This window comes from Aulostomus chinensis, chromosome 13 (genome assembly GCF_037954235.1).
Source record: "Aulostomus chinensis isolate RoL2024-O1b breed Wild chromosome 13, RoL_Achi_v1.0, whole genome shotgun sequence".
In the NCBI taxonomy this organism is placed as follows: Eukaryota; Metazoa; Chordata; class Actinopteri; order Syngnathiformes; family Aulostomidae; genus Aulostomus; species Aulostomus chinensis.
This window is the reverse complement of record NC_141332.1, coordinates 11,910,532-11,924,456: the sequence shown is the minus strand read 5'-3', so window position 1 is coordinate 11,924,456 and position 13,925 is coordinate 11,910,532. Positions and strand designations below refer to the sequence as shown.

At 43.4% G+C, this 13,925-nt stretch overlaps 3 protein-coding genes across 6 annotated transcripts; 2 read left to right on the top strand and 1 right to left on the bottom strand.

The window, feature by feature from the left end:
- The first annotated feature begins 879 nt into the window (after positions 1 to 879).
- Positions 880 to 7,302, top strand: ddx41 (DEAD (Asp-Glu-Ala-Asp) box polypeptide 41). 4 transcript variants are annotated; one of them, XM_086221336.1, is made up of 17 exons: positions 880 to 1,070; positions 1,553 to 1,648; positions 1,752 to 1,902; positions 2,793 to 2,867; positions 2,956 to 3,016; positions 3,100 to 3,236; positions 3,362 to 3,434; positions 4,225 to 4,378; positions 4,548 to 4,684; positions 5,049 to 5,211; positions 5,488 to 5,619; positions 5,705 to 5,776; positions 5,860 to 5,956; positions 6,105 to 6,254; positions 6,338 to 6,409; positions 6,505 to 6,615; positions 7,021 to 7,302. In XM_086221336.1, the coding sequence occupies exons 1-17, from the start codon at positions 1,044 to 1,046 to the stop codon at positions 7,155 to 7,157; spliced, it is 1,845 nt and encodes a 614-aa protein (XP_086077462.1). In that variant the 5' UTR covers positions 880 to 1,043; the 3' UTR covers positions 7,158 to 7,302. The 4 variants fall into 4 exon arrangements, with proteins under 4 accessions (XP_086077462.1, XP_086077461.1, XP_086077463.1 ...); XM_086221335.1 differs by lacking the exon at positions 880 to 1,070 and adding an exon at positions 1,356 to 1,457; XM_086221337.1 differs by lacking the exon at positions 880 to 1,070 and adding an exon at positions 1,377 to 1,464.
- A 111-nt stretch (positions 7,303 to 7,413) lies between these two features.
- dok3 (docking protein 3) lies at positions 7,414 to 12,300 on the top strand. Its single transcript, XM_086221339.1, has 5 exons — positions 7,414 to 7,607; positions 8,886 to 9,173; positions 9,421 to 9,511; positions 10,266 to 10,453; positions 11,388 to 12,300. The coding sequence occupies exons 1-5, from the start codon at positions 7,551 to 7,553 to the stop codon at positions 12,168 to 12,170; spliced, it is 1,407 nt and encodes a 468-aa protein (XP_086077465.1). The 5' UTR covers positions 7,414 to 7,550; the 3' UTR covers positions 12,171 to 12,300.
- A 479-nt stretch (positions 12,301 to 12,779) lies between these two features.
- atoh1b (atonal bHLH transcription factor 1b) lies at positions 12,780 to 13,534 on the bottom strand. Its single transcript, XM_086222461.1, has one exon. The coding sequence runs from the start codon at positions 13,532 to 13,534 to the stop codon at positions 12,809 to 12,811; it is 726 nt and encodes a 241-aa protein (XP_086078587.1). The 3' UTR covers positions 12,780 to 12,808.
- Between the last annotated feature and the right edge of the window lie 391 nt (positions 13,535 to 13,925).

Below are 13,925 nucleotides of genomic sequence, written 5' to 3'. Positions count from 1 at the left end.
AATGAATACAATATGTCTCCAGTCATGAAGTGTAAAAAAAAACAACACACACTGCCCTTGAGTCCTTCACTGTCAGTACTTCTGTAGTATTAATTTAAACAATACTCTTGTTATATGCTGTAACTCAGTCTTGGTCTGTTACTCAATGCCTTGTCAACACTTGTCCAGTAGAAGAGAGTCCATGATCCCGGTTTACACTACATCTGCTATATCACAGATAAATACAACAGCGTGCAATGTTTGTTTTAACATTGGAACCATCACACAGAATTTGGCGCCATTAATTCAAATGCTTGTACATACTGAGTTATTATTTTGGGCCCTTTTGAGCCTGTGTCATGCATTTCTGGAGGCCGTGTGTAACCTTAGCATACATTTCACTCCTGTATCTTATGGCATCCTCCTCCTCAGTTAGCCTATATGAAGTCTGGATAAATCTCGTAGAAGACACTTGTAGGACAAAAGGCCGTGGCATTTTTCACCAATAACCATGTTTTAGTTGGATGATTTCTTTCCCGAATTTGTGCTGAGATTTTTGTTTTCATTTATCATCTCTGATGCTCTCCAGGTTCTGTTCAATTAGAAAAGATTATCTTAATGTTTTGAATGTAGATTTATACTATACCAATAATCGCCAAGTGTATGTTGGCTGGTTTGTTTCTTTTTAAAAAAAACAAAAAACACTTTTTGATACTGTGAAAAATCTTTCGTTCAGAAAGATTAAAAAAATACAGTTTTGACAAAAAATAGTGTGGTGTTTGTTTTCTATCTTTATGTTCTTGGTTTCATTGATATGCCGTTTGCTGGATTGTCTCTGCGACGTAATACGGAATATGTGTGCAAGCGCTTTGTAATTCGACTTTCCGCATCGCCTCCGTCAGGTTTGACTTCTCCAGCTTTCCGTAGAAGAATGTCCCTGCTTCCTGTGGAGTGTAAACATGTGTAGCGTTAATACGTATATTTATTGAATTGTGGCTGAACCGGTTCATCAAAAAAATCGCTGTTGTTTATTACACAAGACCGTAGGCACATCTTTGGACAAAATGGAGACCGAAAATCGAATAAAAAGGGTAAGTTTGAGCGTATTGAACAGGCTACTTTAGCTAACCCATATTAGCTAGCTAACAATAGCCAGGATTAATACCTAACGCTAAGTGCAACGGTGTCTCCGATTGTTAAATAAAATTCTTTAATATGATGTGACTTTTTTTTTGCTGGATTTTATTGTAAGCAGTTTTTAGTGAAGGTCAATAATAGTAGTTAATGTTAGCTTGACCCCACTGCCAAAGCGTGAGCGATCACTACGAAGCAGTGACGTGTGTTACTAACGAAAACAAAACTTCACCAGGACTGAAGGCAAAGTAACATAACTGTTTTTGTGGTTCGACATCACCCGAACAAAGATGACGTGTTACGTTATTAAAATAGAAACAACCATCGGCCTTATCAGATTATTGGTTATTGGTGCTTCGTTTTCTTTATACGATATGTAAATCATCATGACACCATTGAATTATCTGTTTTTGAATTTTTGATTTTTATTTTTGTCCAGAGACTTCATGGGGAGGATGGAGGATCCGGCTCTGAGGGGTCAGAGGATGGGGACTATGTTCCATACGTTCCCGTCAAAATAAGAAAACAACAAATGGTAAGTTTTTGGTAATAACATAATTATTACCATTTTAATTCAAAATAACACATTTATCACATAAACAGTCAGAATGAGTGTTGGACTTATGTTTCATTTACAGCTTCAGAAGATGTTGCGTCTGCGAGGAAAGGCGGTGGACGAGGAGCAGAAGGACAGCGGGGAGGAACAGAGGGATGAGGATGAGGGTCTCGGTCCACGCTCCAATGTCAGTCTCCTCGACCAGCATCAGCACCTCAAGGAGAAAGCCGAAGGTAACTGTCTCAAACAAGCTTGAATAATAAATTTTTTTTTTTTAATTATTTCCTGTATATATGTTTGGGGAGTATCTGGGTAGTTTCCCTGCCACCAAAATGACTAAACCCACGCGCCACACGTAACTGTTGTAGCGCGTGAGAATGTCAGCGGGAGTAACGGCTCGCGGAGCTTCCCTCCCCTTGTGCTGTGTCATTTAATGTGTAGTCTGGAATTCTTTGTCCTTTTTCTGCCTTCCCCTTTCCCAAGTAGATGTGTGTTTTTGTTGACGCTCCGTGTTCATAGTGAATGACGACCGTAAGTGCCGTCATAACGCGACGTATTTTTTTTTTCCCTTTCTCGCGCCGTGATATGCGTGTTTCTAGGTGCCATGTCAGCCGTCCTTGTTTAGTAAGAGATACTAGGTGTTCCTTCCTGTTGCAGTTAAGTTGTTCGAGAGTAGCTGTTCAGTGTTTATGTGTTTAGTGTCCCATTCAGAAACACCTGTTTCCCATTTCCATCGGATATTTCACATAGGACATTCGCTCTGTCAGGAGCCGCTTGTTTTACACCTGCGCAGTTATGGCGGGCTGTGGTACCCTTATTATATTAACGAAGTATTCTTTGTAGAGCTAGCTAATTAATATTAGTCGTATATAATTCAGATTTGTATTAAAATACAAAAGTACTATGGAGTTAATGTGTTTATTGTTGTTACTATTTCAGAACTGATTGAGAACAAGGAAATTTAATAAAAACACACTGCAAGAGCAACCAGTTTTTCCCTCCTTCCTGTGTCCTGACCGACACCCATCGTGGATGCTGAATCAACCCTAAAGAACTTGCCCCTAGTCCCATAACTCCTCCTCTATAACATTTCCACTGTTTTTACTGTGTTTTTAATCTGCAGCCCGTAAGGAGTCAGCTAAGGAGAAGCAACTGAAGGAGGAGGAGAAGATTCTTGAGAGTGTGGCAGAGGGCCGAGGTTAGATAACTGTTCTTTCCATTTGCCATCAGAACACGTTGAACATACAAAATGATTCATACTAACAATGTTTTCATGTCTCTGTCAGCCTTGATGTCTGTGAAAGAAATGGCGAAAGGTATCATATATGATGATCCCATAAAAACAAGGTTAGATCTTTGTCATTAATATTAATAGCAGTATTTTTTTGAAAGGCATGTTAATTCTCCTGTAACCTGAATTTTCTCTCTAGCTGGAAGGCTCCACGATATATCCTGAATATGCCAGAGACCAGGAACGAGCGTGTCAGGAAGAAGTTTCACATCCTGGTCGATGGAGACGGCATCCCCCCTCCCATCAAAAGCTTCAGAGAGATGAAGTTCCCCCCAGGTTAGTCAACACTCCCCTGGCTGTCCTACACATGAAAACACTTGAACTGTCTGTGTGAGGTCTCTGATGACCACAACACCATGTGATTACCAACTGGTGACAAATCTATGTTACTGTGTTTCCAGCCATTCTGAAAGGTTTGAAGAAGAAGGGCATTGTGCACCCAACACCGATTCAGATTCAAGGAATCCCAACAGTGTAAGAATGAATGACTTTTATGTTTTGACATGAACCTGTTTTGAGTCTCTAAGTATTCAGCAACTGCTGGTGACTTTGATACTGTGTAATACTGGGGTTTCCCTCGGGTAGATTTAACTACTTTCGTCATCTGAATTCGCTTGGAACAGGATGGCAACCACTGGATTTGACGAGATCCCCAAGAGAGAAGATGTACCACTCTGTTAAATTATTAAAATTGGTACTAAAGAAACAGCAGATCAAATTACCTTTGAACAAGTAGCATCAGCTGCAGACGCTAAATGATCTGGTTATCTTATTTTGGCGAATACTGCCTTTAAAAGGTCCAGGGTGTAGTGCCGTCAAGTGTTTTTAAATGGGTTGTTTGCAGCCCCCCAATTCACCCTTAAGGAGAACGCTTTTAAAAGTGACGCAGAAATGACTACGTCAAGATACTGATTGCACCACCTGTGGATTCATGCTGTGTTGCATCTGTTGTGTCTATCCACAAAGTGACAAGAAAACAATCATTAAACTGCTGGTTATCTGAATGGAGTTTGGTGTGAGGATGCAGTTTAGATGATCATCTCTTTCCACTCCTTATTACAGACATAAAGGACCCATTCTAAACTAACAACAACACAACAGTTCGTTGTTGCGGTGATAATACAACAATTCAGATATAGTTATGAATATTTCATAATTACTGCCCATGACCCCCCCGTCATAAAGGCCTTGATCAGACGACTTTGAAGTGCATGTTAGACACATTCAAACTGCCTGTCAGTGAAATACAACCGATTGTGTGTAGCCTGTCAGGTCGGGACATGATTGGCATCGCCTTCACTGGCTCTGGAAAAACGCTGGTCTTCACTCTGCCCATCATCATGTTTGCCCTGGAGCAGGAGAAGAGACTGCCTTTCTTCAAAAGGGAGGGACCATATGGCCTCATCATCTGTCCTTCAGTAAGGCACCAAACACCTAAAAAAAACAAAAAAAACAACCTGTTTCATTAAAGTTGCACATTCTGTCAAAATGTGCCAATCACTTTTGAACCTGACAGGGACAATTACATGCATGGAAGCACTTGAGCATGGTTTTCCTCAGCTCTGATTATATCTGTATTTACCCCAGAGAGAGCTGGCAAGACAGACACATGGCATCATAGAATATTACTGCAAACTGCTGGAGGAGGAGGGAGCCCCTCAGCTGCGCTCGGCCCTCTGCATCGGAGGGATGTCCGTGAAGGAGCAGATGGAGGTAGTAAAACAGTAAGTGAAATTGAAGGTTTATGAGTCTTTTATGCATTTGTAGTAGATTTTACTGGGGTTACAGGTAGCGGTGCTGGGTAAGTACATAGTGAGGTGCAGAAATGAGTCCTCAAACCTGGAAATAACTGAGCATTGTTTAACCTCCAGTTCCTTCATCTCAAAGCCAATGGGATGATTTCATAGGCTTTTGATGAATGTCTTGAAAACAGCGGACGCTAACAAGTGCACCATCACTGCAAAACTCAACTCTGTTGCTGACAGAAAGAATGACAAAGACTATTGGCATTGAAGCAGTGTCTTGGTGTTCAGGGTTTTTGAGCCCTTTTGTTTTTTCAACTGAATTCTTGGATCTTCCTGGTTGAAGCGGCGTCCACATGATGGTCGCCACCCCTGGCCGTCTGATGGACTTGTTGCAGAAGAAGATGGTGAGTCTGGATATCTGTCGCTACTTGGCTCTGGATGAAGCAGACAGGATGATTGACATGGGCTTTGAGGAGGACATCAGAACCATTTTCTCCTATTTCAAGGTAAGGCGGTTTACTGCAAGTCAACAGCACCCAGTAGGCCAAATAGTTTTCCTCATACGGCCCCGTGTCTGCCCAGGACGCAGCTTGGATACATTTGGGGAAAAAAACTGTGCACTGCACAGAACAGCTTTTAAGCAGATCCAGGATAATATTAACAGGAAGTAAATCTATCCAACATTTAAAAGCCCTGCATTTTTATCTGATGGACTCACACAGTAAACTGAGCTTGGAGCATGTACCTACCGAGTATTCTCATCGTGTTGTTTCTTTATCAAGGGTCAAAGGCAAACCCTGCTCTTCAGTGCCACCATGCCCAAGAAGATCCAGAACTTTGCCAAGAGCGCTCTGGTCAAACCCATCACTATTAACGTGGGCAGGGCAGGTGCTGCCAGCTTGGACGTTATTCAGGTTTCATCATCTTTCACCATCTTAGCCTGTTATCAAAACCCCATCGTTGGAAACTGTGTGACCTCAATGCTTTTTATGTGAACAGGAAGTTGAATATGTCAAAGAGGAAGCGAAGATGGTTTATCTGCTGGAGTGTCTGCAGAAAACCCCGCCTCCTGTCAGTATGCGGTCTCACATGGACATACAGCTTCAGTGCTTATATCGAACTAATTCTGAATTCTTCCACGCTCCTGTTCTCAGGTGCTGATATTTGCTGAGAAGAAGGCAGATGTGGACGCCATCCACGAGTACCTGCTGTTAAAAGGAGTGGAGGCTGTTGCCATCCATGGAGGAAAAGGTTCAGCGTCACTCTGCACTGTAGTTGCACGTTGTCACCACTAGATGCCACCCTTCCTGCGAATCTGAAGCTCCACAACCATCATAGAAGTTGCAGGTTATATTACTTCAAATATTATGTAAACATAACATTTGTGGATTATTTGCAGATCAGGAGGAACGAACAAAAGCCATAGAAGCATTCAAGGAAGGAAAGAAAGATGTCTTAGTCGCCACAGACGTGGCCTCCAAGGGTCTGGATTTCCCAGCAATCCAGCATGTGGTGAATTACGACATGCCTGAGGAGATAGAAAATTACGGTGAGGGGAAATGTCTGACCTGCTTTAAATCAATACATTATGTGAGATTAACCTCTGTGTGACATCTTTTTTTTAAATTTTAGTCCACAGAATTGGAAGAACAGGACGATCTGGAAAGACTGGAATCGCCACGACGTTCATCAACAAAGGCTGCGGTAAGGAATACCGAGACCAGTAACACAGTACATCTCGTTTTTATGTCTGCTGAAAGTCTGGATTTGTTGTCTAAATTAATGTTTCCCCCTCTCAGATGAGTCGGTACTGATGGATCTCAAGGCCCTTCTGATTGAAGCCAAGCAAAAGGTTCCTCCAGTCCTCCAGGTTCTCCAGACGGGAGACGAGACCATGTTAGATATCGGGGGTGAGACATTCACATGCTTCATTATAGACTTAGAAATGTTCCTCATCATCTAAGCAATTTAAAGAATTCTGAACGCCGAACTAAAAACACGTCTAGCCAATCGAATTTTGCATCCAGAGAAAATGCCATTTCTATTCATCACGTGATGCAGTGTTGTAAAAGAAATTTCCAGTCAGACTTCAATTTGTGAGGCTATAAAACTGAACAAATTGTTTTTGCACCATACGACGGCCTGAAAAGACTTGATTCAATGTCACATTTGATCTGGAAAGTGTGTTGGGGCACAGGGTTGCAATATTAATCCATATTTGTTAGCAGAGCGCTAAACAGGCGTAGCCATTTCCCCGATCCTGATCGTGTCCCTCTGCATTTGGCTCATCTTCACTAACTCTCGTGTTCTCACAGGCGAGAGGGGCTGCACGTTCTGCGGTGGACTCGGTCATCGTATCACAGACTGTCCTAAACTGGAGGCCATGCAGACCAAGCAGGTTACCAACATCGGGCGGAAGGACTACCTGGCTCACAGCTCCATGGACTTCTAAGGTCCTCTTTGTGACATGGAAGACATTTCTGAGGAAATTCAGTTGAGACATTGGGAGTGACGATAGTTCAAAGAAAGAAGAGTGTTTAGTCTTTGTAACATTTTTTTCTACTCTGATTGTAAATAAAACCCCTTTATGACCTGTTTTCACTTTTACTCTTCCTACATGCACTAAGGCCGTTGTGTGTATGTTCAGGAAGTTGCAAAAAAGGCTAGACTATTTCAAGGGGGAAGTGCGAGAGATTAAATATATCTTGAGTGGTTATTTCGCAACTATACCACAACCTGAAACCCACTGATGATGAAGCGGAAATAACATTTTAATTTTAATTCCGCGGGTGGGAGGAGTGTGACAGCAGCACAAGCATGTGAATGTTTTACTAAGCCGACAAGCATGGATGGCGTCTTCAAGGAGGGAGCGATGTATCAGCAGAGGGTCAAGCTGGGAAAAGTAAGACTTTATTTCCCTTAAAACTGTTAAAGCTAAGTGGTGCCTCATGTTGTCGGGCAAATGTCCACTTTTGAGAAATGCAGTGTTGAAGAAGAATCAGCTGGCAATAGGGATCAAGTATGTGCAAAGCTACTTTCTCTTCAAAAGGAGAAGAGTGAATCCTCGCTGTTGGGGGGGGGGGGGGGGGGGGGTTCGCTTTCATTTGGATTGAATGCACCGCACCAGAGATTCGCCTTTTTCTCCCTCAATAACAGCATGAAAGTTATTACAAACATCCATTCTCAGCTTTCGTACAGTTTTGTTGTTTTTTGTTTTTTTTTTAGTAAAAAGAGTCTTTTACATATTTATTCCAAGTGTGTATCAATATTTGTTACAGTAAATCTGGTCTTGGCAGCACTGCTAGAGATATTGACCTGGTTTAGGAGGTTTCACTCACAACCAAAATTAGACGAAAAGCTGTGTATTTATAATATGGAAATTGATCATCAATATGGCCAATATCCAATAACCTGATTCTAACCTCATCATTGCTATAATTCAGACTGAATGTTTTCTCTCATGAAAGGTTTATTGTTTCATTTATGATGGGTTTCATCTGCAGAACAACTAATTGTGAAATTTAAATGTTCATTTCAAATAAGAATTGAGGCAAATTTTATATATACATTTATTCTGCTGTTGGAAAAAAAATTGAGGGTTAGCGTCTGCTTTGGTAGTAACACCTAAAATCAAATTTAGGGATTCAAATGAGAGATAAAGAGAATCAAGATGATCTGGAGTGGGAGGGGGAACTGATAAAGTGAAGTTTTAGCTCCAGTAGCTGCAAGATAGCTGCTTGATTTCAGAGCTTAAAAAAGAACATTCTGGCAGAAATCGTCTTTCCTTAATCCAATTCAAATGACACTTGTGACAACAATTCATATGTGGACCATACGCTTAACATTTCTTCTAAACATCCCCATAAAATCTCCACAAAGCCACTGTGGAGGTGCACTGTCACTATATCACTGACGACCATGGATACCGGATACGTGGTTATCGATGACACTGATATGTGATTGTACAATGTGCTGTGACTTCTGAGCTGATGAAATTAACAATGTTGCCACCAGAGTGCAGTACTACGTACAGCAGAACTGTAGTCCAAATGGTTGCTAAAATTGTAATCTTTTTCTTGGAGGTGAGGACTAAAGCATTTACCAAGAACTGTATGAGGTGAAACTGTCGTGAGCACGTTTCCATGTCACCCCCCCCCCCCCCCCCCCCCCCCCGCAATAGAGAACATGGCAGAAAATGTGGATGGTGCTCTTTGACCCCGGCCCCGCTGGGGTGGGCCAGCTGGAGCTCTTTACTGCTGGCGGTAAAGCTGCCACGACTGAGCCGAGGGTCGGACGTCCAAAAACTGTGGTACAACTCAGGGACTGCGTCAGTGTCGCCCCTGCTCTGAGGAAGTCCTGCCCCCAGGGGTGCACAGCCTTCTACCTGAACACCTTTCAGTCAACCTACACCCTGGCATCTACAGAGAGCCAGGCCTGGATGAGCGCCCTCTCTCTACTAGCATTCCAGGTACAGATCTTACCTCCTCTCCTGTCCCTACCAAGGATGCTGTTCTACTTTGGGAAAGGTGGGGATAAGCTGTACCCACACTCAGACGTAGATAGCAGGTTGAGGAAGTTCATAAATTGTATTGTCACTTCTCTAATTCTTTTGCTTGCACAAGCTATGCTCTGTCTTGCATCTTTGAAGCCATAAAACTCTGATAAGAGGGGGGTGTACACTCCAGCTAATGTTTACCGTGCCACTGCGTTTACAGAAGGATCCTGGAGGATCGCTCGAAGGGGGTTTCGAGAGAGGAAATGACTTGACCGTGAAGGACAATGATCTTTACGCGTCGTGGAAAGCTGGTAATGTTGCCAGGTTTTAGAGGACAACAGTTTAAAAAAAAAAATCATTGATCTGTTCGGGGGCTTTATAACAGATATTATTTCCATAGTTTTCTCCTCCTTTGGGACGCTGAAAGATTGCTAAAAAAAAAAAAAAAAAGATAAACAGATAAAATCAGGATTTGGAGGAGAGAAAAAAAAGATCCACCAGCCTACACAGACTAACTTCCTTAGTGGCGAAGGACCGCTTCTACTTTCAAAAACTTGGCTTGTTTGTTTTCTGGAGAGTGTTTACTGCAGTGTCTGTCTAATAAATTATGGTCCAAAAAAAAAAAAAGAATATTGAAACCTTTAATAAGAAAGTATAAATTGGTGAATGGATTATTTTAAAGGAGGAGAAAAAAAGAGGAAAGCAAGCAGTTTGAATGTCCTTGTATCATAAATTCATGACATCAGCAGAAACCCTGAATATTTGTGAGCGTCGGCTGCAGCCACTAATTTATTCAAACATGAATGCCAGAGTGCATTAGCGTCAGCACGCTCGGGCTTATACTCATTTATTCCTTCTTTATTTCCTAATGGATTACACTTCCTCCCCTAAAATCCAGACAGCACAGTTACACGAGGCCGATTAGTACAATGCAAGCAGTTTTAAATCAGCCTCTTTATGAATGAGAACTGATTCATTTCTTCCCTTTGTTGATTTATTGCAGTTCAGGCACTTTCTGGCTTTATTGTGCCGTGATGTTCAAGAGGTAAATATTCTCACGTTTAGATGTGAAGCCTCCGCCAAACCAGTTTCAAGTGACTGTCCGGGATACGCAGGCGTCGGTGAGGTGCCAGCTAGCTGGAGAATATCTCATCTCCCCCAACACAGAGGCGGTGGTTCTGCTGGACATCCACACGGGTCACGTGATCCACCAGTGGCCATACATACTCATACGCAAGTTTGGAAAAGTTAAGGTAAATAATACACAGAGACATTCAAACTATTCTTGACAAACGCCCTCGGCTGAGGTCAGTCACAGATCTGTAGAGGAATCAAGCCAAATGGCTTACAATTTCGCAGACTACATCACGAAACTCCCCCCATGGCGAGGAAATAGATTCCACTGTCATGGTTAAGATGCTGCACAGCCTAGATGAGCGCCAGCAGTTAGCCTGTTCAGATGTAAGAGAGCATGTTGGCCTGCACACTTGAAGCTCACAAACACCCAAACTACTCAGTGGTTGGATGATGAGAGTCATTCCCGCTACGATTGTGAGATTTTACTTCTTCCCACAGTTTGTTTAGTTTGTGGCAAAAAAAATAGAACTTGTTCTGAAAATTGTTTGCAAAATTTGGTTAATTTCTGGACTCAGGATATAACTTGTTCCCACCATTGAGTCGAATCATGGCCGCCACTTCTTTGTTCCCGCGATTCAATTCAATTGTGGTCACGGAATACATCTTATTGTTCACAACATTTGATTAATTTGGGACCATAAGATATAACTTGCTCCTACAATGTGCTTAATCCCACAATGGGATCATTTCATTGCCACCAAATATTTGTTCCAAAAATTTGACTAATTTATATATATGATCATTTATACATATTATATATATTATTTATATATATATACACACTCACACACACACACACACACACACACACACACACACACACACACACACACACACACACACACACCTCTGTCTCTGTATCTCCAGACATTGAGGAACAATTGCTTGAAGTGGTGCAGCAGTCACGATTTGAGCACTAGACTGATATTCACTACAGACATGAGAGTGGTATCGATCCTCTCTTACTCTCAGCAAGAAAATGAATGAGTGCCTTTTTTTTTTTTTTCTTCCAAAAATGGTTCCCTTAAGATTTGTATTAATGGACTGCAGGGAGGCTTCAGTATTGAAGCAGGCCACCGCTGTGAGACGGGACAAGGAGTGTTCGTCTTCCTGTCGGCGAGAGCTCCACAGATCTTCCAGGCTATATCCAGGCACTGCCTCATGGAGGGGACGTCTTCCATGGAGCCACACAGCAGATCATTATCTGACCAATTTCCTGCCCACCTGCCCACTGCAACACACCAACACACCCGCCCGCCTCGCTGCAGCCCCGCAGACTCTGAGGATGCTGATTGCTATTCAACTATTACTAACATCTCTGTGGTACATGTAGAACAGCTCCCTCTTATTAAACCTCCTATTACAAACAGCAAGGAGCAGGCAGCAGGAGAGGGAGATGATGAGGAGTGTGAACGGTGTCATTTAAATCTAGATAATGTCACGGGTGATAACATTTATTACAACCTGAGGCGAGCCCCGACACCTATGAATAAAAAAGGTCAGTTATTTCCTGAAATAGATCGCGTGGGATGCATCTACCCAGATGTGAAAGGAGCTGAGGAGGAGTTCTATACCCCACTCCCATCTATTTCCCATCCTCCACCCATGAAGCCCCGGCTCCAGCGCCAGCCCCCTGTGAATAACTACATCCATGCACAAGCGCAGCCCGCGGATGACATGACAGAGATGGAGGAGGTCATCAGCTCTTCTACTGGCGTTACCCCCTCAGAGGCCCCCGGCACTTTTAAACACAGGCTGGCAGAAATCATTTCTAAGGACCTGGCAAAGTTCCACCTCCCCTCTGGAGCCGGCAGCCCCACTGACTGTCAGTAGGCTGTTAGCGAGACGGACTAGAATGAGCAGCTTAAGCATGACAGATACTCATCGTGCCTAATTAGCTTTATCGGATTCTCTTTGCTTTCTTTCAACACCTCACCGCTGGGACCTGGTTAGGCTAGATCTATTGTACGTGATGAAAGATGCATCTGGAGCAATGTGTTCTCTTGTTACATTAAAAAAAAGAAGTTTTATTACTGAACATGCCTGAATCTTACTCATGTCGATGTTCCATGATGGAGACGATAGAGAGTATTTTACAGTGCAATGTGGGGCGGCTCGCTCTGCGTGAATATTGAAATGCACAAAAACTACATCACACAGTTATGATGTAATTATATCTTTATTGTAGAAAAACAACAATTAAAAAAAAAATCCCCCCATAAATACCAAAATAATTGTTTTTTTTAACTTAGACAAATTTTACTAATGACAGTCAAAGATGCTTCAGTTCATGTAAAGTGCAAAAAGGACCACTAAGAGTTCTTTGTGGTGATACATTCAAGATCCTCCTAAGTATTTAAGTCATTCGGCTGAGCAACATCTAAGCTATCAATCATGACAGGAGAATACTTCTAAAATACTCTAAAAATATTTCGTCATATTTGGATCCTGGTGCTTGTAAACATCTGGATTTAGTGTCTTCCATTCTGGTGTTCCTCCCCGTCACTGAGGTGAGAGGATTCTCCATCACTGCTGTGGCAAGACGTGGTTATATTGATGGTTCCTGTGTCAGTTTTAGGTCCCAGTATGATCAAGTGACCGACGGTGTTCGCAGGGTCCCTCTGTTCACCGCTCAGAGGGTTTGGTTCTTGCGTGATGGAGCCAGGCCGGAGCGTGTGGATCAGAGTCCTCCTGGACGTCTTGTCAGAGTGGGGACTCCTGCAGTCCTGGTGAACCACGCCGGCCAGCAGCTCAGACAACTCCGTGATGTAAATCTGCGCCATTTGAAGAGTGTCATACTTGGAGAGCTTCCTCTCGTTTTCCAGAGACGGGATGACGCTCCTCAGCTCGTCAAACGCCTTGTTCAGCCCGTGCATCCTCCTTCTCTCACGGGCGTTGGCGGCGACGCGCCGGTGTCTCTGGGGGCCACAGTGGCTCGTCCTGACTCCCTCTGCTGCCTTATCACAGTCGGACCCCGGGATGATCCCATTAGCAGACACGCAGTCCTGTAGTTTGCTCACTGGCACAAGTTGCTCCCGGGAGAGGCCGCAGTCTACTGGGGCGTCCCTGCGTGAGAGCGCACGGAGAGAATTCGAGGAAATCCAGCTTTTGGAGCTGATGTGGGCCAGGTTGTGCTGCTGCAGCAGAGCCAGCTCCTCTGGGTACTCCGGCCAGCTCAGCTCTGCTTTAGCGGTCATTTCTCCTGTCCGTGGAGGTGCAGGTCACACGGAAGATGCCCTGATGGTCTCTGAGGTGTTTGCAGGGAGCCATGCAGATATTTATAGCAGCTCCCTGCAGTCACCTTGGTGTCACTCCCAACCCGGCCAGCCCACCCTGACAGAAGCCCCTCACCTCCCAGACAGCAGCCACTCGCACAACCCCTCTGACCCTGTCAGAGACTCCAGACAAAAGCTCGACTTATTGTCAGCCATTGTGCTTTGTAACTCAATCACGACCTTGTTATTATCTTCACACAGAAGGTAGCCGAAAGTGTTAATCATTTAAGAGCGTCTCCTGTTAGCCAAAGAGGAAGAAGGAGGATCTTTTTAGCGTTAACAAGTTTGTTGACTTAACCGTTAAAGTTCCTCG

Coding starts and splice junctions, on each gene's coding strand:
- ddx41 (XM_086221335.1), top strand. CDS start 1,404: ATGACGTGTTACGTTATTAAAATAGAAACAACCATCGGCCTTATCAGA. Junction 5,620..5,704: donor CCAGCTTGGACGTTATTCAG/GTTTCATCATCT, acceptor TTATGTGAACAG/GAAGTTGAATATGTCAAAGA. Junction 6,616..7,020: donor GACCATGTTAGATATCGGGG/GTGAGACATTCA, acceptor GTGTTCTCACAG/GCGAGAGGGGCTGCACGTTC.
- dok3 (XM_086221339.1), top strand. CDS start 7,551: ATGGATGGCGTCTTCAAGGAGGGAGCGATGTATCAGCAGAGGGTCAAG. Junction 7,608..8,885: donor AGAGGGTCAAGCTGGGAAAA/GTAAGACTTTAT, acceptor CCCCCGCAATAG/AGAACATGGCAGAAAATGTG. Junction 9,512..10,265: donor TTACGCGTCGTGGAAAGCTG/GTAATGTTGCCA, acceptor TCTCACGTTTAG/ATGTGAAGCCTCCGCCAAAC.
- atoh1b (XM_086222461.1), bottom strand. CDS start 13,534: ATGACCGCTAAAGCAGAGCTGAGCTGGCCGGAGTACCCAGAGGAGCTG.